At 42.2% G+C, this 22,538-nt stretch overlaps 1 protein-coding gene across 2 annotated transcripts; it reads left to right on the plus strand.

The window, feature by feature from the left end:
* Window positions 1-13,040: 13,040 nt before the first annotated feature.
* Window positions 13,041-22,317, plus strand: LOC147428465 (putative methylenetetrahydrofolate reductase (NADH)). 2 transcript variants are annotated; one of them, XM_086496334.1, is made up of 13 exons: window positions 13,041-13,253; window positions 14,120-14,348; window positions 14,577-14,759; window positions 14,859-14,919; window positions 15,010-15,092; window positions 15,712-15,885; window positions 15,967-16,140; window positions 16,276-16,376; window positions 16,451-16,562; window positions 16,710-16,790; window positions 16,994-17,171; window positions 17,250-17,584; window positions 21,974-22,317. In XM_086496334.1, the coding sequence occupies exons 2-13, from the start codon at window positions 14,130-14,132 to the stop codon at window positions 22,055-22,057; spliced, it is 1,785 nt and encodes a 594-aa protein (XP_086352460.1). In that variant the 5' UTR covers window positions 13,041-13,253; window positions 14,120-14,129; the 3' UTR covers window positions 22,058-22,317. The 2 variants fall into 2 exon arrangements, with proteins under 2 accessions (XP_086352460.1, XP_086352459.1); XM_086496333.1 differs by lacking the exon at window positions 13,041-13,253 and adding an exon at window positions 13,379-13,618.
* The last annotated feature ends 221 nt before the right edge of the window (window positions 22,318-22,538 follow it).

Below are 22,538 nucleotides of genomic sequence, written 5' to 3' on the forward strand. Positions count from 1 at the left end.
TTGATGGGACACCACCAACTATAAACATAGCACCAGTGAATGCACGCACACGGTCGATGCTCCAAAAGCAAAATTACATCCTCGAAGAGAGAGATGTTGCATCCATTGGCCGAGCGAGAAAGAAGAAAACACAAAGAAAGAAATCCCTTAATGCTGCTAGCTCAAAACCTAGTTCAAAGACTAACATAGGGACAGGAGAGGATCCCGTGTATATGAATGACCCTGAGGATGATTCAGATTCGATAGAGACCACGGAGACCAAAACTGTTACTACAAAGGAAAAAGCCAGTGAGGAGGGTCACGAGAGAGAATTACGACGAACACCAAAAGAGTATTCAAAGTTAAACTACCCAGTTGCGAACCCCCAAGATAAGCCACGAGAGAAAAAAAATGAGGATTGGAAGAGAAAGATTGGAACCTATCCAAACCCAACAGTGGAAATTGAACGAGTCCAACAACTGAGGGGTTTGGTGGAAGAAACTCAACGAACATTAGAACCTGAACCCAAACACATCCAAATGTCGGACACAGTGTTTCCCACACAAGTTCAACCTGACAAGAACTACAGGCCGTTAGCTATACCCAGTATCATTCGGGAAGAGAGTGAGGGTAGGACATCTGAAAGTGGACACACACCTTTCCTACTAGAGAGAATGTTTGGTGAGGGAATGCCCGACCCCCTTGAGGAAGTGGAGATTCCATCTTCACCATTCTCTTGTCAAGGTCCTACGTCCCACAAGATGCCATTAAATGTTGCCAAATTGATGGATTTCATGTCTTCAGAAGTTAGAACCACCATCATGTCCAAACTATATAAACACCCCGAGCTAATCTCAGCTCTTCGAGCCTTCCTCAATGGACAATTACAGGCTGGATTACCACAGTTTGCACATATGAACAAACCTGACTCGGTAATGAATGATGAGGAACATTTAGCACCACCATCTGACCTAGCGGGACATGAATCTGTAATTGAAGTACCCGTTAACAAGTTGGGGCAATACTTTGAAGGTGGTGAATTTAATGTTACTCTGCCAATCACTACTAAAGGATTAACTGTAAAGGGAGTCCTTGACGGTGGTGCGGGAGTCAGCATGGTGACAAAGAATTGTTGGGAGTCTATGGGGCGACCTCACCTTGAAGCCACAAGCGTAGTGGTAAAAATGGCTAATGGATCTATTGTTACGCCTATTGGAATGCTAAAGGATCTCAGAATCAAGGTCTTGGGACACAAGGTAAGGCAAACTTTCATTGTTATGGATTTTTCCAAGCATCCTATGTCATTTGAGATGATCTTAGGGTGTCCATTCATGAGGGAAGAAAAAATGGTACATGACTGGTCCAAAAACCACGTCTACTTACAATTCCAAGACTTTGTCATTCGAGTTGATCTTTTAAGTGGTCGAACGCATCCTCTAGGAAATAAATTCATCATTGGTAATCGATCAGACACAACAATTCACTCAGCTCCATTACAGTATTGTTACACGTGTAACGAAGACACGGATATTGGGGAGAACTCTCCTTATATGGATATCCTACCCGGAATGGCTGAGTCAGACAATGTCGATTGGGTACACCTAGCGGCAACTATAGATACATGGGGAGCTAGAGGAACAACCTGGGTAACACCAGATGGGAAAGAGATACCACACATTGCACCAGTAAACATGTTAGGTGTAGCGCATGTAACATCCGATGATAAGAAAGAGGCACACCTACCTGAGAGTGAAACTGATGATTCCTCAAAGGCTTCACGCCAATACACCTCGAAAACGGAATCTCAGGAAGAAATGGATTCAGAACCTGAGGAAACATCGAGTGAGCCAAGTATAGAAACTGAACACTCAAAGTCTAGTACGACCATCTGTGGTAATTTATATGAGAGTGAAGAAGATACAAGCGAAGACCTATCAAGCGAGTCGAGTTCAAACATTTACCAAAATCAAAACCTTAACAAGAAACAAAGGTCATATAAGAGACGACGATATCGAGCAAATGTGAGAGCTAGGATAAACAAGGAAAGATCTACTGTAGAATGGCTTAGCTATCTAGGGGCATGTGATGCTCATCGAAAGCTAGTAGACAATTGGGGTGAACATCTCCAGAGTGTCATGTGGTGTAGCCCACGACCCATTGACCTCGCTCAATTGGAGGTTACAGAGCCGAAATTGAGTCGAACTATAAGAAGACGTCAAAACCGAGAGTTAGCACAACAACAAAAGGAGGCAGAACTAAAAGAAAGGTCTCCGTCAGGACAAGAGCCTGCTGACTTACATACGGCTCCTGAACATTTTAAATCTTATACCACGGGGGAGCGAAAGGTTGTGTATGCCAAACCCCAAGGAATACCTACCAATGGAAGCAGTGGAGTCTATGATGGTCCAGCGGTAGTTAAAGAGATAGAATTAGCAGAACCAGGTGAGGAGTCTAAACCAGTCTTTATTGCTCAAGACCTTACCGAAACTGAAGAGGCTGTACTTAAGGAGCTCCTCAAGGAATACAAGGATATCTTTGCTTGGACATATCATGACATGAAGGGCGTTCCACCTTCTGTGGTGCAACATACAATTCCCATGATCAACGAATACCTACCAATGGAAGCAGTGGAGTCTATGATGGTCCAGCGGTAGTTAAAGAGATAGAATTAGCAGAACCAGGTGAGGAGTCTAAACCAGTCTTTATTGCTCAAGACCTTACCGAAACTGAAGAGGCTGTACTTAAGGAGCTCCTCGAGGAATACAAGGATATCTTTGCTTGGACATATCATGACATGAAGGGCGTTCCACCTTCTGTGTGCAACATACAATTCCCATGATCAATGAATACCTACCAATGGAAGCAGTGGAGTCTATGATGGTCCAGCGGTAGTTAAAGAGATAGAATTAGCAGAACCAGGTGAGGAGTCTAAACCAGTCTTTATTGCTCAAAACCTTACCGAAACTGAAGAGGCTGTACTTAAGGAGCTCCTCAAGGAATACAAGGATATCTTTGCTTGGACATATCATGACATGAAGGGCGTTCCACCTTCTATGGTGCAACATACAATTCCCATGATCAACACTACTAAACCCGTCCAGCAACGACCCCATCCAATGAATCTTAAGTACGCCAAAATTGTACAAGAGGAGATTGAAAAACTTATCCAATGTGGATTCATATACCCTATTGAGCACTCAAAGAGGGTTTCTCCAATAGTCATTGTGCCAAAAAAGAATGGGAAACTAAGAGTGTGCGTGGACCTCAAGAAAGTTAATGCAGCTACTAGAAGAGATCATTATCCCTTGCCATATTCAGAACATGTGCTTGAAAGAGTTGCGGGCAAGGAAGCTTATAGCTTTTTAGATGGGTACTCTGGTTACAATCAAATCACAATTGCATTAGAGGACCAAGCTAAAACTGCTTTTATCACAGAGTTTGGAGTGTTTGCATTTCGTGTTATGGCTTTTGGCTTAACGAATGCCCCTGCTACATTCCAACGATTAATAAACACTGCGTTTAAAGAATTTCTAAGGGAGTTTTGTGAAGCTTTCCTAGACGACCTTTGTGTTTATTCTTCTTGGGAGAAGCATTTGTTACACTACGAAAAATATTTGAAAGGTGCAGAATTTATCGCATCTCATTGAACCCTTTCAAATGCCAATTTTGGGTTAAGCATGGAGTCATTCTAGGGCATATAGTGTCCAAGAACGGAATATCCACAGATGAGAGTAAGATTAAAGCCATTGCCGATTTGCCACCACCTACGAACTATAAAGGAGTTCAAAGATTTATGGGCCATGTTGGTTATTATCGAAGGTTTATTTTAAACTTTGCCGAGATAGCGCGTCCATTGTACAAGCTTCTTATCGAATTTCACTGGATGGAAGAATGTCATCAATCTTATGAGTTATTAAAGAAGGCCCTAACAAGTGCTCCAATCCTGCGAACACCTGATTGGAATGTACCTTTTCATGTGCATATTGATGCATCAAATTTTGCTATTGGGTGTGTTCTAACTCAACCAGGAGAACACAATTTGGACTACCCTATTAGCTTTGAAAGTCGCCCATAAATGATGCCAAGATGAACTACACTACTACAGAGCGCGAAGGTCTAGCTATGATTTACTCAGTAAAGAAATTTCGCTATTACCTTCTTGCTACCAAGTTTGTGTTTTATGTTGATCATCAAGCATTGCTATATTTGGTAAACAAGCCGTGTTCCACAGGTCGAATTACACGATGGTTGTTAATTCTTCTTGAGTTTGAGGCCTGGGAGGAAACATGTCATGGCGGATCATTTATCTCGTATCCCTAATGGCGAAGCTCCTACGGGGGTTGATGATGAATTGCCTGATACTCCTTTGTTCATTGTTGAGACAATGCCTGAATGGAGTGAAAAGATTGTTACTTTCTTAGTTAATGGTTTTCCACCCAAAGAACTGCGAAAAGATATAGCTCGAAAATTAATCAAGGAATGCGAACCCTATTGCTTACTGGCTGGAACTCTCTATAAGAGAGGAAAAGATGATGTTCTTAGACGCTGTGCCCGCGAGGATGAGTATTTATATATTCTACAAGAGGCACACATGGGTGTAGCTGGTGGTCAGTTTTCAGGAAACTTGACTGCCCGAAAGATCTTACAGTCAGGCTATTGGTGGCCCACTCTGTTTAAGGATGCATCACTTTTTGCAAAGGGATGTGATGAATGCCAACGCTTCAACAAGCCACAAAGAAGTGATAGGATGCCTCTACATCCCATCAAGGTAACCCAACCATTTGAAAAGTGGGGCTTAGACTTTGTAGGACCGATTAGTCCGGCTGCACGTAACACGCAATCACGATATATCATTGTGGCTACCGACTATGTAACCAAATGGGCTGAAGCAAAAGCAACACGAAAGGCGGATGCAAAAACAACAGCTAAGTTCCTCTTTGAGAACATTATCACACGTTTTGGATGCCCCTTTGAACTTGTAAGTGACAATGGAACTCATTTTATAAATGAAGTAATAAAAGAACTCACGTCAAACTTCATGATATCACACCACAAGTCTACACCCTATTATCCCCAAGCAAATGGCCAAGCTGAGAGTACCAACAAAACTCTCATCTCCATTTTGACAAAGACAGTTGAGGCTCATCGCACCGATTGGGACCTAAAGCTTACATTAGCTTTATGGGCTTATCGTACTGCGTATAAAGTTGCTATTAATTGCACACCATTTAAGATGGTGTATGGCCAAGAAGCAGTTATGCCATGGGAGTTTGTCATTCCTAGTCTTCGAGTAGCATCTCAAGAAAGTTGGGATGGTAACCCCTTAGTGGAGCGATTATATATCCTGGAAAGGCTAGATGAAGAGAGGCAATTAGCTGTGCGAAATGCTCTAGTGGAGAAGGATAGGAGAAAAAAGTGGTTTGATAGCCATTTAAAGGATAAAGACATCAAGGTTGGTGATAAAGTTCTTATGTACGGGGTATGTAATGAAAAGAAGAAATTGAAATACGCTGGTAAGGGGCCATATCGAGTGTGTGAAATTACCCTGCAAGGTACCATTCGTGTGGAGACTCTAGATGGAGTTGAAACCATTGGATTCCTTAATGGGAGTAAATTCAAAAGATATTATGATCCTCTAAGCCAGGAAGAGTTGCAAGCCATCCATCAAAAGAAGGCTGCCAAGGAACAAGCAGAGCTTTAAAAATTCCAAGCAAGAGTTGAGGCTCGAGAACGACAACAACGTCTTAGACGCCAACGAGAGGCTAATCTGGGAATCACGCAAGCATTTTTCGAGGACACAGATGATGACTCATTAGAATCTGAGCCACCCCTACGATACCCAATTGAGCTAAATAGCCCCTATGGGAAAGTACTATACAATGCCTTATTAGATACGGGAGCTAAACACAATTTGTTATCCTATGGAGTTTGGTGTCAATTAGGGAAACCGACCCTATCCCCGAGTACGATGCAAGTCAAGGGCATTAATAAAAAGAAAACTGCTATTCTTGGAGTCCTTCAGACCCCTGTTGTCTATGACAATGGAAGCATAGTGCAGAGTTTTCTAGTCATGCCCGCGGGAGCTATGGAAGGCAACGTAAACCTAGGACGCACGTGGATGTTGGCAACCAAATGCACTATTGATTGGGATACTGTTAGTGTCACGACGCGACCACCGGCTCTTACCCCTATCATTCAAGCAAAGTCACCTACGTTGCAAACTCTAGCAAAGTTGAAGAATAGCTAACATTCACAAGCCAAGGTGGTTAACTCGTCTTTGCCTGCTACCCATGAACCTAGCACTTCAACACTTGTAGTTGCAGCTAGCAGTAATATTGCAAGTACTCATCCACAACCTAAGAGTACATATCGATGGGTCCCCAAGGCCTTACTTCCAACTACCTCAACCCTGCCATCCATTCCAAGAAAACATTTCCTAGGAAAACCAAGAGCGCGCCCTAGGAGAGTCAAGACCAAATCACGATGGATTCCAAAACAACTATTAGAAGCCCAAGGCTACTATGATGGAAATGAGCAAATTTGGGTTCCTAAACGTAAAATGTGTCCTTCCCTATCGACAACAAACCCATATGAGTCAAACAGTGTAACGCTAAAGCCAATGGCAGACCGTGGGAAGGGAAAGATCACAGAATGCTACACACCTAGTCCAGAGCTAGTTTGAGCTCCAAGGCAAAACCAATTTATTCCACCCAGCTCAGGAAGGGGGGGGTTCCATGAAGCTTCTAGCTCTTCATGTAATACATCCATAGAGGTAAAAGCTTCTACACAGCCTCCATCTATAGTAATGGACCTCCATGAAGCTACAAAAGAATCCACACCTCCCAGTGTTCAAGAATCACCTGATGAACCACTTCAAGTTCGATCCTGGGAGAGTACCTTACCACCCTTGCAACTTGACGAGGCACCTAGGATAATAGAAAACTACTGGCAAAAATCCTCACCTATTACCAACTGGAACAATTGGTTTCAAAGGGTGACGGCATCATTTCAAACGGTATGATCTACCCAAGGAAGGGGGGAGTGTTTGTGGACATCCATCATTCACTTGCTTCCCTCTCAACCTTTCTCCCTGACCTCTTAATCTCCGATCTTAGGGAATGTATATATAAAGCCTTATACTCACAAAAACAAGATAAAAAAGTAAAAGAGCAAGAGTCATAACACAAATCATAAAAACAAATTATGCACAAGAACATGACCCTTGTAATATTTGCACTCTAACCATCATCTATTTGCGTGTACAGATATGGCTAGTACGCTAGAGTCATCCACTCCTGCCTTGGGTGGGAGGTACCCTCGTTACTTTTCACAAATATTTCACATGGTCTTTCCAGTGCTTGCATGTGAATGGGATTTGATAGGTACGCTAGCATGTGAGAGGAATTTTGAGGAGTTAGAATGGCTGATACGTCTCTTGACCACGTCTGATCCATACTTAGTAGAGAGCGTTTCTCCCATTTCACAAGCCTACCCTTTTGACCAAGATGACTATAGACGTCTAGTGACCTTCTTAGTAAACATGGGCACCTATGATGAAGAAGAAAATTTACACGACTACACGGATGGCACATATGGTCTCATGGATGATGACTTTGTTTATCTCGACGACGAGGATAGGGGTTTAGCCTTAGGGTTTCCCCCCAACCTCTACAATATCCTATTCCCTTGACTCTCTAGGGGATGTGCAAATAATTAGGTTAGGGTTCCTTATGTTTTTTGTTGTGTTCAATAAGTGTTGGTACCTTTTTCCACTAATGTGCCTCCTGGAGGTATTCCTTTTGTTTTCTAGTGTGTAAAGGAGCGTGTTGCTATTGGTAGGATTTGGACCTTCATGGAATCTTTATCTCGACTCACTCTTCAAATCAAGCGTGACCATCGACACAAACAGGTGTTTCTTGTCCATTAGCATTGCCCCTTATCTTTTTTGCATCTATGATTGTCAGCTTTAATTGTGATTGGTAGCCTAATATTCACCGTATTTGCTTAGTATCAAACATTTAATTCAATGTAATTTTTTGTCATAATCACTTGTCTAGGTTTAAAAATCAAGCAGTCCGACAAACTAGTTTCACCAAGTTAGGTGTTAGAAATCTTCTCTTAATACCATGGGGAATGCCTTCCTAATAATTAATGGTTACTTAGGTTCTTAATCCGATTAAGGCAACATTGTGTGAAATGTACTAGGGCTTTCTAGTGGGCTTGACCCTATTGACCTTTAGCTTAAGTATTATAAAGGGAGTTTACTAGTGTGAGGAGCCTGGGGAGGTGTATCAGTGTTATATGACCCCCCAAAGTTACAAAATTAAAATGCTGAAAATGAACAAACAAAAAATCAAAGTGCCACACTGTAAAATCTTAAGCTGGAAGAGAAATCTTAGCTTGATTTGGTACTTCACTCACATGTATTGCCTATGGTACTAGAGCCCTAGAGGTTCCCAGTGTGGGCGCTTTTACTTGAAAAGCAAAAAACCCAAGGCATACAAAATAAACACACATATCAAAATTGAATCACTGTGAAAAGACTTTGGGGGCTCAAAGAAAAAGTAATCAGTCAGGCGATGATTTCATGAGAAATTACTTTTATGGTAGCTTAACTACAAGGTCTTCTAGATATAGCCTCTAGTTAGCCCTCGAACATGAATACTTGGCTCTCGCGATTAAACAACTTAATTGACCACAGTTAATTAAGAAGCTTACCCATGGTATTAATATTCGATCTCTAGTGCCTTTCGACCGTCAAATTAGCGACCCTAGACTTGTTTAATTTTTTACCTTTACATATGTTTATGCATATGATTACATTGCAATTTAATGTTCATTGCTGACAAATTGTTTGAAATTCTTTTACCAATCAATTTGTCAACCTAAAATTGCATATGCTTTTTACTCACTTATGAGAATGCAATTACTGTGCCCATGTTGTTTGATTTTGCAGTGACTGCAGAAGGCTAAGGACATTCATCTCAAATGCTCTTCCACCTCTACGAACGAGCTTCAACTCAAATAGCTTCCGAGGACGGAATCTACATCAGGAAGGGGGGCATGTTAACCCTCACGGCTCACGGACACCCCATCACCTACGACGGACGTGTATTATGTATTTGGTAGAGTCAGGTACCAGGCTTGTCAGACCAATAGGAAAAGAGTAAGAGTGATCGCCGATGAGAGGCGCACTCTAACTGGGACATTCAAGGGATTAGTTGGCTAAGCATGGGCGCCCAAGTGTGAATGGGGTGTGCTTGTATAAAAGCCAACTAAACCTAAAATTCACTCATTCTCTCATTTGTGCAATAGAAGAGTGCTCTTGCTCCATCTCCATCTCCATCTCCATCTTCTTCTTCTTCACCTCCTCGCGTGTGTGTGTATGTGTGTGTGTGAGAGAGAGAGAGAGATGGAGAGTGTGTGTGCGATCGAGCATTACGAAGGCACGACGGCGGAGAAGCGGTTGAGCGCGGCACGACTGCAGCTTCTTCTTCATCGCGGCGAGGAATCTTCCACGGCAGGAGCATAGAGCGGTGAGTGACACACCATTGCCCTCTTTTGAGCTTGCTAGATTAGTCTTGTTGTGTGCTTGGAGCCATTTGTGGCTTGCACACGGTGTATCGGCAAGTCCCTTGCTTCGACAGTGCGGCAAGGAGTGCACAATGAGTTGCAAAGATGGCATCGAGAAGTCAATGGAAGAATCCACTAAACACAGGTCTGTATTTGAAGCCATTTGTACTAGTTGACCACCAAAAAAAAAAAAAAGACAAGGGATAAGACACCTGATTGTGGTGAGACCACATTCCATGACGAGTGTGCGTCTATGAATATGATCTGTAAGTCTCTCTCCCTTCAATCTCTTTATCATTGGTAATTGAATGTTATATGTTTTTCAATCTTTATGCTACTAATCAAGGTACAAAGGTCACTTTTAGTTATAATGTTGACAGATCCCCAAGGCAATCACTCTTAAGTACAAATTCTCTCAAGAATTGTGAGCTCCAAACTCAGATATATAACTAGTTTATAATGATTTGCACTATCTATGAAAAAATTGAATGCCAAGTTCTTGAGTTGCTAGTAAAATGGCATCATTACTTTAATTAGTACTGCTATGCTAACTCTATTTCTAGATAGAAATATATCTATACCATGAAATACACCACTTGCTCAATGATAATATTTCATTACTTGATTGAGAAATGCACTTCAACAAAGTTGATAGAGTATTGTATCCCATAATTATTTACATTGCCACATCAACCTTACTAGCCTAGGGTTCTAAATTTCTAGTGAAGTTTGCCTTTCAGATATTCAGACTTGTGGCCACTCTATTCACCACTTTCTATGTATTTTACTACGCGATATATTGAGCAAGATGAATGTTAAAATTTTGTCCATTCTCATCCCCTCAGCTCATGCTTAGATAGTCACTATATTTTGGGTCATGGTGTAATGCCAAAGTATATTTAAATAGGATACCTAACCTTATAATGTACTTTAATAGTTAAATACCTTCCCATAGACACATTCACAGTGCATTTCACATTAGTTTATTACGACCCTTTTGAGGACCCCTACCTACACATCACATTTATGAGGGTCCAATTTCACTTGTGGACCAAGAAGAACAACTCATCCCTGCAATAGTTGATCATAAGACCACCATCACACGCACTGGCATGGTTTATAAATGCTATCTTTTTTACTTTTAAATGCCACCCTAGGGAGGATGCCAAATGGATGCTTGGAAAGTTTTTCTGCAACTTCCTAAACCTTGTCCACACTTTCCATCACTCATGGTCCAGTTAATTCTCTATCGAGCAACTAAGGACAGTTGATATCCCTGGTGGGAGGGATGTTACAAGAGTGAGTACCCTCTTGTTGTATGTGGTTAACTGCAATTGGGATAATTGGCTTAATGGTTAATTATGTGCCGTATGTTTGATTTTACTAATAGTGACTTGATGATGATTTGTAGATTGGAATTTTGGGAGTGGAAAAGGAGGAGTTGGAAAATAATAACCCTCTCGACCATTTTACCCCACAGTATTTTAGACTTTTTGTTCAATAAGCCACTATGGTTGCTTGTAAATAGCTCTAGCGAGAACTCACCCTTATGGGACATGCAATGATGTGCTCCACTCAAGTACTAAAGTGGACTAGATGTAAAAGAGGGCCCTCTAATTTTGGCACCCAAAAACTCAAATAATAATTAAATACCAAACTCCACAAGAAGGGGTACCTTGGAATTCGGAGCTATGATTTTATGCATTTCTTGTGTAAATGCTCTCAATTTTTCCCTTTCCCCTCTCTTAAGCTATGTCTTGGGCTATGGAGCTTAACCGTGTCACCAACCTGTGTAAGAGTTTGTCTTCTATGATTTCCTTGTGTACTATTATGTGTGTGTGTGTGTGTGTGTGTGTGTATGTCAACATCTCCATTTTTTTCTTTCTTTGTCAACATCTTCCCCTTCTATTTCTCTCTTTTCCCTTCTCCATCAAGGAAAGTCAAGTGTTGAATTTTGTTGCAACTCCTCTAGATGCTTGAATAACACTGTCAATCCTCCTAAGCCCCGTCCTCTGTGCTCTGATTGCGTCTCCTGTCTGCAGGCTGTCTCCCATCTGTATCGACCGACGTGAGGCATAGACTGCCCAGTGGCCTAATGTGTCTCAAAGTAGAAAATGATATCTCTCCCAGTAAAACTATCCTCAAAAGCACCCACATCAAGGCAATCTTCCACCACTCTTCCATCTCGGTAAAAGGCAATCTTATCTTTTTTCCTTGCCTCTCTAATCTCCGACATTACGTCCTGCATATGAGGGATCTGCGAGAGGGTAAGGTCATCTCCAAGAAAAATACCCGTCTTCTTAAGAGTTGGTCTCTTCTTCAAAAAGTCCTTCTTCGCTTCCATGGAGGGAAAACGAAGGATGAGCGCCCTTTCTTTTGAGGTTTCTCCATTGCTTCCACTTTTCTTATTGCCCACTCTCCAAGCTCTCGTGTGCATCGGCTCATTGATCCCCATCATAGTCATGAGTTATTCTACCTCTTCATCCACATTATCCTTGTCTTTAAGGCCACAAATTCTCACATGTAAGGCGTACACACGTCTTCTTTGCTCCTCTTCTAGTGTGAGGTTAATAATGGCGGGTGTGGACGTTGTTTCCTTGCCTTTTCTTTTCTTTTCTTGGAGAGAGAGAGAGAGAGAGAGAGAGAGAGAGAGAGAGAGAGAGAGAGAGAGAGAGAGAGAGAATATTTTAACGTTTATAGGATACCAAAATCGGTATATGAGACAAATGTTAAACTAAAGTGCATGTGAGAGAAAGAGAGGTAATAAATAGAGAGTGGGAGAGAGAGAAATAGAGATAGATAGATAGATAGGCCTAAGCTAAGAAATGTAGGGCTCTCTCTCCCCCCCCCCCCCCCCCCCCCCCCCCCCCCCTCTCTCTCTAAATGTAGGGATTATGTAGATAGTATTAGTATGCCTACGCTAAGGAAGTCCACATAGCATAGCCTGAGGCGACGCGGCACTCCGTTGTGCTAGTCCATTTAGACTAGTCCTTTTAAAGGCTTACAAAGTCAACTATCCTTCTTAAAACCATGGAGTATTGTGAATTAAATCATACTAAGGCCCGTGTCACACACGGGCATCGGACAAGCTCAAAAAGAGCATGTGTGGGTGCCTGTAGTGTCACACACAAGCGAATGTATACACATATATAAATTTTTACTTTATTAATCACCAATCAGACGTAGTGCATCGGGCGAAGATTAAGCGCAGTCAATTGGTGTGTGCACAACTCGGTTCCCTCAAAGGCTCTCGCGTGCAATTTTTTTGCATGTACGCTACTTCTTCACGATGGGCGAGGGGTTCTCCTCGAATGCCTTCGCACTCTGACGGACATTGCAGCCCACCAATGTTCTTTTGCCAGCTCATTTGCACACACGTCCGAGCAGACGTGTGTGACAGGGGCCTAATACTAATACAAATCGCTCTCTAATAAGGCTAGGCATTCAAGAATTCAAAGAATTGAGAGAAAATGGTAGGAGTGTAGTAATATTCAAGTTGAATCCTAGTAGATGGGACTGAACTGTGGAGGCAACACGACGCCAGCACGATTAGGTGCTGCGACACTCGAACCTCCCCCTCTTCTCCGCTCACCTCCACTCCTTTTCTGTCCTCTGTAGGGCAACAGGTGGAGAAGGGAGGGCGATCTCTGCACTCGCTTGGAGCAGGATAATCGGCACCATCTTCCCTCCGTCCCTACCAGGTCAGCCTTTCCTGTCTCCTGCATTTCCCTCGATCTAAAGCTGTGGAACGCCTCTCTCATGTGATCGCGTCTTTGCGTTACATGCATTGGCCTCGATCTTGTATGCGCTCTTCAGCCGTGCATTGCGTGTGATCTCTCTGCCTTTTGTTTCTCCTGCATTGCTTTCGAAGCTCGTTCAAGCTTACGAACAAGACTTCTTGTGTCCCATCGAATTCAAAGTTGCCTCATTACATCCCTTCTGTCTTTAAGTACTGCTTATCTATGCGGTGCTTCATCGTTGTGTGGAGAGAGGCTGACCGGTCAAGACTGATATCACTTCATAAGAAAATGCATTGTTGCACCTGCACCTGAAAAGCGGAATCAATGTGAGAAGACATTCTATCATCAATTATTGGACTATTGGGATCTCAAGAGCTTGTCTCTCATTTTTTATTCAATATGCATGCTTTTACATTCCTGTGAAGGTGTTTTTATGATCTATCTCAAGCACCTGCAAACAGTGATTGCTTGATATATGAAATCAAGGCCTACCTATTGAGCTTTATGAATGTGTGATCGTTTCTCTTGTTATTTGATTGGCTTTGAAGGTGAAAACAGCTGTCTACCTTTGTAAAATACACAGTCAATTGTAATGAAGAAGTCAAGTTTTCTACATAACTGGAAAAACTTGGGTAGATGTTGCGTTTTCTCCTGGAAAAATAACAGTAACTGGGATATTATAGACTGGCATTCTTTCTACAAGCGTTGTAGTCCCTTATTATGAGAGGAATATTATGTGTAGCAATAATGAAATTTATGTTGTCAAAGATGAGATAGCTATGAAACTTAAGAAGCATAGCTTATTCCGACTTTGGTTATCTTGGCAGGTTTTCAATCATGAAGGTGATTCAAAAGATCAATAATGCCTTAGCGCAGAACCAGGTTACTTTCTCTTTTGAATACTTTCCTCCACGAACTGAAGAAGGTGTGGAAAACTTGTATGAGAGGATGGACCGCATGGCTGGGCTACAACCACTTTTCTGCGACATTACTTGGGGTGCAGGCGGCTCCACAGCTGATCTTACCTTGGATATAGCAATAAAAATGCAAAATATGGTTTGTACTCTTTGAAGTTCTTGTTCTTTTGGAGTTAATGCTTTATGCTAGCCATCCTTTATTCCTGTGGAGAGAGAGATCGATCATCATCCCCTCCCACTGCCCCTGCCCACGTGTGTGGCCCAAAATGGTGTTTTTAATTCTTATCAAACATTGAGATTTACTACAAATCAATTACTTATTTACAAGCTGCAGATCTGATCTATTCGTTTTCTTCTTTGGTTGCAGATTTGCGTCGAGAGTATGATGCATCTTACTTGTACGAATATGCCAGTTGATAAAATAGATAAAGCCCTAGATGGCATCAAAGCAAATGGGATTCAAAATGTTCTTGCTCTTCGAGGTGACCCTCCGCATGGTCAGGACAAGTTTGTACAGGTCTCAGGTGGATTTTCATGTGCACTTGACCTGGTTGGTGACTTGTTCTATACTTTAAAATAAAACCAATGCTTCTGAAATGATGATGAAAGTTTTTTAGGGCTACACTGACTTTGAGCTTCTGTGTTAAAGGTAAAGCATATTAGGGCCCACTATGGTGATTATTTTGGTATTACTGTGGCTGGATATCCTGGTAAATAAAATCTATTCTGGACTTAAAAGAAAGGACGTGTTTAATTGTTTTGTATCTCCTCTAACAAAAGGTTTTCCCGGCTTCTTGCAGAAGCTCACCCTGATGCAATAACAAGTGAGGAAGGCGCCACCGAAGAAGCTTATCACAAGGACCTATTGTACCTTAAAGAAAAGGTAGTGGCGATTGCATTATATAGCATAGGTTCAAACATTCAGAGCCCAAAGGGCACCTTATTAAAAGGTTTAACATGAATACATCAGTCCCAGGAGCTTCGTTGGCTCGGATCAGACAAGGTGCAGTAAAAACCCCAAATAGTTAGGTTGTCTGATGATGTGGTCTTTAAGGGTTAATAAGTCTGCCCTAGGAGCTTCGTTGGCTCGGTTTAGACAAGGTGGAGTAGAAAATCAAGACAGGCAGGTTGTCTGATGATGTGGTCTGCAGCGTACTTTCCCTCTTCCTCCCTCTTCACCGGGAACAGAGGAGTGCTGCCTCAAGTCCGCTAGCCAATACAACCAGCCAAATGGAGATTAGCTCCATTCTCGCTTAACCCAGCCTATGGGAATACTTCCTTTGAGTGAAAGAATTATGCATATTGTAGCCGTTGTGCAATTTATTTGACCTGTCATCAATGAAACAACAGCGATTAAAAGCTGTCGCTAGCGATAATGGCCTGCACTAATAATTGCAAAATCTTGGCATACTCGTTGTGGTGTTTCTATGAATCATTTCTTGCCCATGGATATACATTCAATTTCAATACAACAGTAGCCTAACACACTAAAATATTTTCAGGTCGACGCCGGTGCAGATGTCATTATTACCCAACTGTTTTATGACACAGACCTGTTTTTGAAATTCTATAATGATTGCCGGCAGATTGGGATTACTTGCCCAATAGTTCCAGGAATAATGCCTATCAATAACTACAAGGGTTTCAAACGCATGACTGGGTTTTGCAAGACAAAGGTAAACTACCATTTGGAGTGGGTGTCAGCTTCGTTGTGCAAAAACTGTCTGCATCGTCTAAGAGCTTTGTTTGTATACCAGATACCAGCAGAGGTTGCCAATGCCTTGGAGCCTATCAAGGATGATGATAAGGCTGTTACAGCATATGGTATACATCTAGGTACAGAGATGTGTAAAAAAATATTGGCTCATGGTATAAAGAACGTGCACATTTACACGCTCAACTTGGACAAGTCAGCCTTCGGCATTCTTCAGGTCTCTTTGCTACTTGTATTATATGTATATGATGATTGAATTGTTAATTGTTATTGGCATCAAAGTGTAACTGAAATATTATCACGCTGATGGGTTCACTTGAGAATCTTATGCTGTTTGGTGGTGGCGATGCAGAATCTTGGGCTAGTAGATATTTCAAAAATCAGAAGGCCACTCCCATGGAGGCCTCCTACGAACATCAATCGAGCCAAGGAGGATGTCCGGCCTATCTTCTGGTTTGTTTACCATCAGCAATGTAGCAGATTTGATGTCTAGCAATCAGCATTATCTGAGTGTTTTGTTCTTTTAGGGCCAATCGTCCTAGAAGCTACATCTCAAGAACAGTGACCTGGGAGGATTTTCCACATGGGAAGTGGGGGGATACTCGTAGTCCTGCCTATGGGGCATATGCAGATTATCAGGTTGTGTCTACTTAAATGTTGATTATTAGGTTGTGTCTACTTAAACGTTCTGTAGTTGCTGAGGTTAAGTTTATTCTCCTTATACAATCCTGTTCTCCTCCCAATTTACTCATTTGGTCATTTTTTCTCCACTCTTTTCTCTTGCAGTTTCTGCGCAGGCGGTCGCGCAACAAGAAAATTCAGGAGGAGTGGGTTGTGCCTTTGAATGATGTGAAAGGCATTTATGAGGTGTGACTACTTTTGTTGCATATATAAGCCCTGTCACATATTTCTTCGATCTTTCAACTTTGAACCCCTTCTCTTCTTTTGTTTGTCTTTTGTTCTGTTCAAGCAGTTGATCAGGAATCCTTACATTGTTCTACATTCACTAGCACGGTTTATGTCACATTCAGTAGTTTTAAGCCAGCCTCTAAGCTGTAGCTGTCTGGCAGCTCTTTGCCAATTATTGTGCAGGGAAAATAAAGAGTCATCCCTGGTCAGAGCTTGAAGGTTTACAACCAGAGACTGCAAAAATCAATACGAAACTAGTAGAGATCAACTCTAAAGGTTTTCTCACTGTCAACAGTCAGCCTGCTGTCAATGGAGAGAGATCAGACTCTCCTACTGTTGGTAATTGCTAACATAATTTTGTAATTCTTGAATATCTCCACAAGAGCTTATTGTTAACTCAATTCATTGATTGTGTAGGCTGGGGAGGTCCAGGTGGCTATGTTTATCAGAAGGCATATGTGGAGTTCTTTTGTGCTCCAGAAAAGCTTGATAAACTAGTGGAGAAGGTGAAAGGTCTGTCATCCGTGACTTATATTGCAGTCAGCTCAAAGGGTGAAACCCGGGCCAACATTGGTCCAAATGACGTGAACGCTGTAACATGGGGAGTCTTTCCAGCGAAGGAAATCCTACAGCCTACTGTGGTTGATCCCGTAAGCTTTATGGTATGGAAGGATGAAGCTTTTCAGACATGGGATGCTGAGTGGGGATCCCTCTATGCAGAAGATGATGCATCTAAAAAAATTATCCAAGAGGTAAGCAATGTAATTACTTGTCACATATTTTAAATGCCAGTAAAGCAACAGTGTATTGCTATGCAGCTATGTTTGTGGGCTTCTGCTTCAGTATGGCTGTGGTACATCATTATGGTATTATGGGATGTTGGAAACCTGTGCCAGGAGATTAGACGTTGGGAATAGGACGCCTTTGGGATGGGGGATGAGATGAAACGATGGCATGGATGAAGGCCCTATTTCTTGACTCTGAGAGGGGGACTCCTTTTCTGGGGGGAGGATACATCTTGCTGGAGATGCTCCTATTTCAAACTCAAAATGAACGCGAGCGTCTGTCGGCCATTGTGATTGTTTCCGACTGTTTTGAGGCTTCTGACTTAGTTTAGGGCCTATGCCAATACACTCAAGTCTCTTCCCAGTGTGAGCATTGAGTGCGATCTCTCTTCTCAGTGCTAAAGGTGCAAGGCTGAGAAGGACCTACCCCATCACCATTCCTCTACTCCACCCCGTCTGAATTTTGTATCACTCCCTCCTATCTTTGGCCGTTTCGATGCTCTGTTCCATCTGCTGATCTTGTCGCACTTTGTTAATGCCGTGATTCTTGCTTGTAAGGTCTTGCACGTGAGGAAATTTTGGTAAAAATGCATGGTTAGTGAAATTGAATACACCAAGAGGTCCATGTTGTGATGGTGTTTCCAGACTTGCTCATTCACGATCTGGTATTCAGCTTTGCTGCTTCCACACCTCAAGCATACGTGGACCACGATTATCCAAGTGTTAATGCGTCTGTTCTTCCGCTTTTGGCGGAACCAGCCAAAAGGTTGTAGTAGTTGTGACCGAAGTAACATTAATAGAAACCTTAACCGCTCTTGACGTTAATGAGATTGGATTTAGCTCCATTTTTAAATCTCAAGATGGTTTGGATGCTCTCTCTTCTTGTGAGAAAGGTATGGATGGTTTTATTATAGCTTAAAAATATGTGAAAAATTTAGGACTGAAAAACTTCCATTTTAGTGTTTTTGGACCAAACCTTAAAGTGTGTGGGAGGTTAGCCTGCTGATTATCCTTGTATATAATCTTCTTTCTCAGATTGTGCTGCTAGATTAGCTATCTTCTTATTTTCTAGGTACTTTCAATTTATTGAAAGTACTTAAAAATAAGAAGATTAGCTAGATTGTGTTGCTAGATTAGCTAGCTTCTTATTTTCTAAGTACTTTTAATTTATTTAAATTAGGTGTCTATTTTATGTGCACATCAGAACTGTGAAGCTAGAGTAGTTGATCTACGGAAGAGGGTTTTTAGTATGCGGAAGACTCTTCAGACATCTGAGTATGGATATTCCTAGTGCGTTGTTCCAGATATTGACCAGAGCACTGTGAATGTACATTCTCTAGAGTCCAAGCATGCATCCATGCAAAATCCTCTTCCACATGAGCATTTAGATCCCAATCTATCTAGACACCTCATTCTTTTCAAAACCCTTGATCAATGATAAATCAGAATGACAATTTGTCTAGTCATCTCATCCCTTTCAAAATTCTTACTCTCATCTGCTTTCGGGACTCATCGTTTTGATCACGTAAAAACAAGACAAATGCTCACTACCCAACTGTGCTCAAATGCAATCCCATGCACAGACGCAATGCTGACATAGACTTGTTTGTGGAAAAGCAAACCTTGTTTGTGGAAAAGCAAACCAAAAAGCAACTTGCTTTCTCAAAAAGCAACCACATTTCCTCAAAGCTAGTGAGAAACTATCTTCATTCAAATGCTTGCCTACGACTATTAACTCAGCTCAAAACCTACTCAAACTATGGAATATTCTCAGGCGCATTGAGAATACCCATCACTTAAGTCTCTCTCTCACCGAACTTACGGAACAACTCCTTAGCGATGCTCTATGACATGCATCATATGATGCATCAAAGATTTCTATTCCAGGCGGTCAAATACTCCTCGATGCTCTAGTCACCCATCCGATGAGACACATCAAAAGTATCCGTTCTTGGTGGCCAAGGCTCAAGCACATATTCCTTCTTCCGAGGGGATTGTCATTGGCCTTTTTACATGAAGTGAGTGTCCACTGTCTGCTCAAGAAGTGGATTCTTTTGCAAGTCTAACCGGGGACGATTACTCTTCTTTAAGGGGGTAATGTCACAATTTGGTGATGTGGCATGGCCCACACTAGAGCGGAAGATGAGGAGGATGAGCCGAGGCCAAAGCACCTGATCAAAAGCTGAGCAAAACAAGGTAGGATTTGTGTCAGAAAATGTACGGGATTCATGAAAAGCTAGTGAAGTAACACTCTCGGAGCTTTTGGGTGTAATTATTTAAAAAAGTTGACTTTTTGTGAAGCTTTGGGGCTGATTCTGAAAGGAGTTGACTTAGAGTCTAAGAGCATTGTGTAAAAGCAAGACTACAAGGATCTATAAATATGTTCCTTGGGGGAGCCATTAGCATTGAGAGTCTATACGAGTGGGCTCCTCCCGGTAGTTGTCAACTCAAGTCATGAAGAAATATTGCAAGGGGCGCCTAGTTGATGGGCTAATGCATTTGAGTGGGGAACTCTGCCTCACTATTTCTCTAGTGCTCTGTTAGTTCAAGTGTTCAAAGTGTTCGCAAATCTGTTTCGGTTGTGCTAAAGTCTGTTCGAGTTGATCCTTCCCGTCGACACGTGGTGCCTTCCGGTTACACCATGCTTTGTAGAGCGTAGTACTCTCATTGTCTTGACTTGTGGCGTCCCCATAAAGTCATAAATTAATCCTACTTTAGTCTTTCCCTTATTTGCTTTGTCGCTCCTCAATTGCCTTTGATGTTTGGCTTGTGTAGTGGGCTTTCCTCCTCCTTCGGACACTTGGTCACAATGTGACGAGTCTCTCCACAAGGGTAGCAATTCCTTGCTTCTACCACTCTGCCTTCACTTCTGGAGTCAATTGAGGCGCAGTAGTCCGCTTCCTTTTTAGGGACTTCTTCTTACCCTTCTTGGGACTCTTTATCCTATGTCTTCCTCAGACTCCTTGTTTGCAAAAGTTACCATCATTCCTAGTATGCTCGCACGACGCAGCCTATTGCTTCAAGCAATAGCTCTGCAACCACTTAGGATAGTGCTCCATCTACTCCTCAAGCAAAGGCATCTGAAATGGAAGGTATTGGAAGAAAGTGTCCCATAACCTGTGGTTGTAAGCTAGAAGTGTGTCGGTCTTCCTCATCCGCAGGTGGTTCCAAGCCGTGTGAATCTTTGCTTCGTAAGCTTGTGTTAACCATATGGACAAAGGAAATCTTTTGAAACCCACCCAATTGCATGGTTATTGTCCATGAAGCAGTGAAGCTGACCACCACTGCTGTGCATTCCCCTTTAGAAAAGAGATGAACGGATTCGAAACAGCAAACACTTGTCGGATGCGGCTCGAGCAATCATGCTTTCACATTCCCTTGTTCTTTCCATTGGTTGATGAGTGCAACTTTGCGTTATTGATGGTCCTTCTAGATACTGGACGTTAGAGAGATGAGCTAGAGATGTAGAGAGACAGAGAAAGAGGAGAAGGCACACCAATGGGGTCCAGTTAACCCTCTCAAAGGCCCCCAATACTGTTTAGTAAATTGCGTAAATAGAGTGTACACAGATGCAATTCCTCAATGCAAGACTCTACTCGAGTCGATGGCTGATAAAGCCGTGGTAACTCTTTTGGATTGAAGCATCTTTGGGGCTGAGTGGATGCCCCAAGGAAATCTGGCTTGATGTGGGTTGTGGATGGTCATCAAGGGGTAGATTTTCACACATGATGTGAGAGGATTCAAGCCTCAACTGCTGAGTGCTGGCTGCAAAAATGCAGGTCTGAGATGCTGAAAATGTGGCAGAACTGGCATTAACACAGGCTGAAAATGGATGCAAATGTTGCGGCAAAGATGGGGCAGCAAGTGGCTCAAACGCCAAGGCAAGGGGAGTGCCTGGAGAGGGAGGGGATGGATGCCAATGCACGCGACGGAGTTGCAGATACGGCATGAGAATCTGCAGAAAATGCTAGATCCAAGAAGCAGCAGCGATCCCATGCGAAAATGCTAGGCCAGGGAGGAGGCGACTGCTGCAGAAAATTGCCAGGAAGAGGCTCCGTATGGGGCGCCCAAAAACTGGAGAGACAGAATGAGGGAAGTTACTTTCAGAGGGGAATTATGGCCACTAGTTTTAACCTTGAAACTAATTATGTGGGGTCTTCGTCTTTGTCACAAATTTCTGTTGTTTTCTCTTCCAATCGTGAGACTCCTTTTCCAACGTTCTCACTGTGTGTGTGGTATTTTAGATGTGGGCTCGAAAGGGAGGGGCTCATTGGTCAATAAAATGTTCATCTCAGTGAGCTCTGATTTTTACAAGGTGATCAATTGTTGTTCTAACCAAGTTTCTCTTTTGAGCAGGTGAAAGATAAATACTTTTTGGTCAGCCTTGTAGAGAATGATTTTATAGGAGGAGATTGTTTTGGCTTCTTTGAGGATTTATGAAGTGTCTTCCTGGATGAGCTTGCTCGTGATCTACCTCTTATTGGTACCTCAAATACTAACATATTAATACAGAGTTTTCTAAGCATCCTCTTGGTAGAGCTGCAATGTGGATGGAGTTGCTGTCACCAAGTGGATATTTGAGATGAGGTCAGGCAGAGCTATCATTATGTTTGATCTCTTTGTAACATGATGACATCTTTTTATCCTAGACTGGCCTTCTTGCGGTCATTTTTATAAAATTTTCTCGAGCTTTCAGCACACTTCTTGGTGTTATTTCTGACCAAAATGCATATTACAAATTTTGGTAACCATGTTCAAAATGCAGACACCCAAAATGTCTCCCAGCTATGAATCTCTTGGCAGGTCATTGACAAAAAAGCATAAAAACTCTACAGAGTTTGACCTGTCTCAGTTGTATTTGACTTCAAATGTGTTAAATTTACTGTTTATTGGTTGTTAAACGGTGTTAATTTTACTGTTT

The sequence above is a fragment of the Adiantum capillus-veneris genome, chromosome 23, assembly GCF_014529385.1.
Source record: "Adiantum capillus-veneris isolate H3 chromosome 23, ASM1452938v2, whole genome shotgun sequence".
Lineage (NCBI taxonomy): Eukaryota > Viridiplantae > Streptophyta > Polypodiopsida > Polypodiales > Pteridaceae > Adiantum > Adiantum capillus-veneris.

What these genes read in the sequence shown, in the direction of transcription:
- LOC147428465 (XM_086496333.1), top strand. An exon ending in CTGGGTTTTGCAAGACAAAG is followed by an intron (nt 15,886 to 15,966) that starts GTAAACTACCAT and finishes TTTGTATACCAG; the next exon opens with ATACCAGCAGAGGTTGCCAA. An exon ending in ATGTGAAAGGCATTTATGAG is followed by an intron (nt 16,791 to 16,993) that starts GTGTGACTACTT and finishes GCTGTCTGGCAG; the next exon opens with CTCTTTGCCAATTATTGTGC.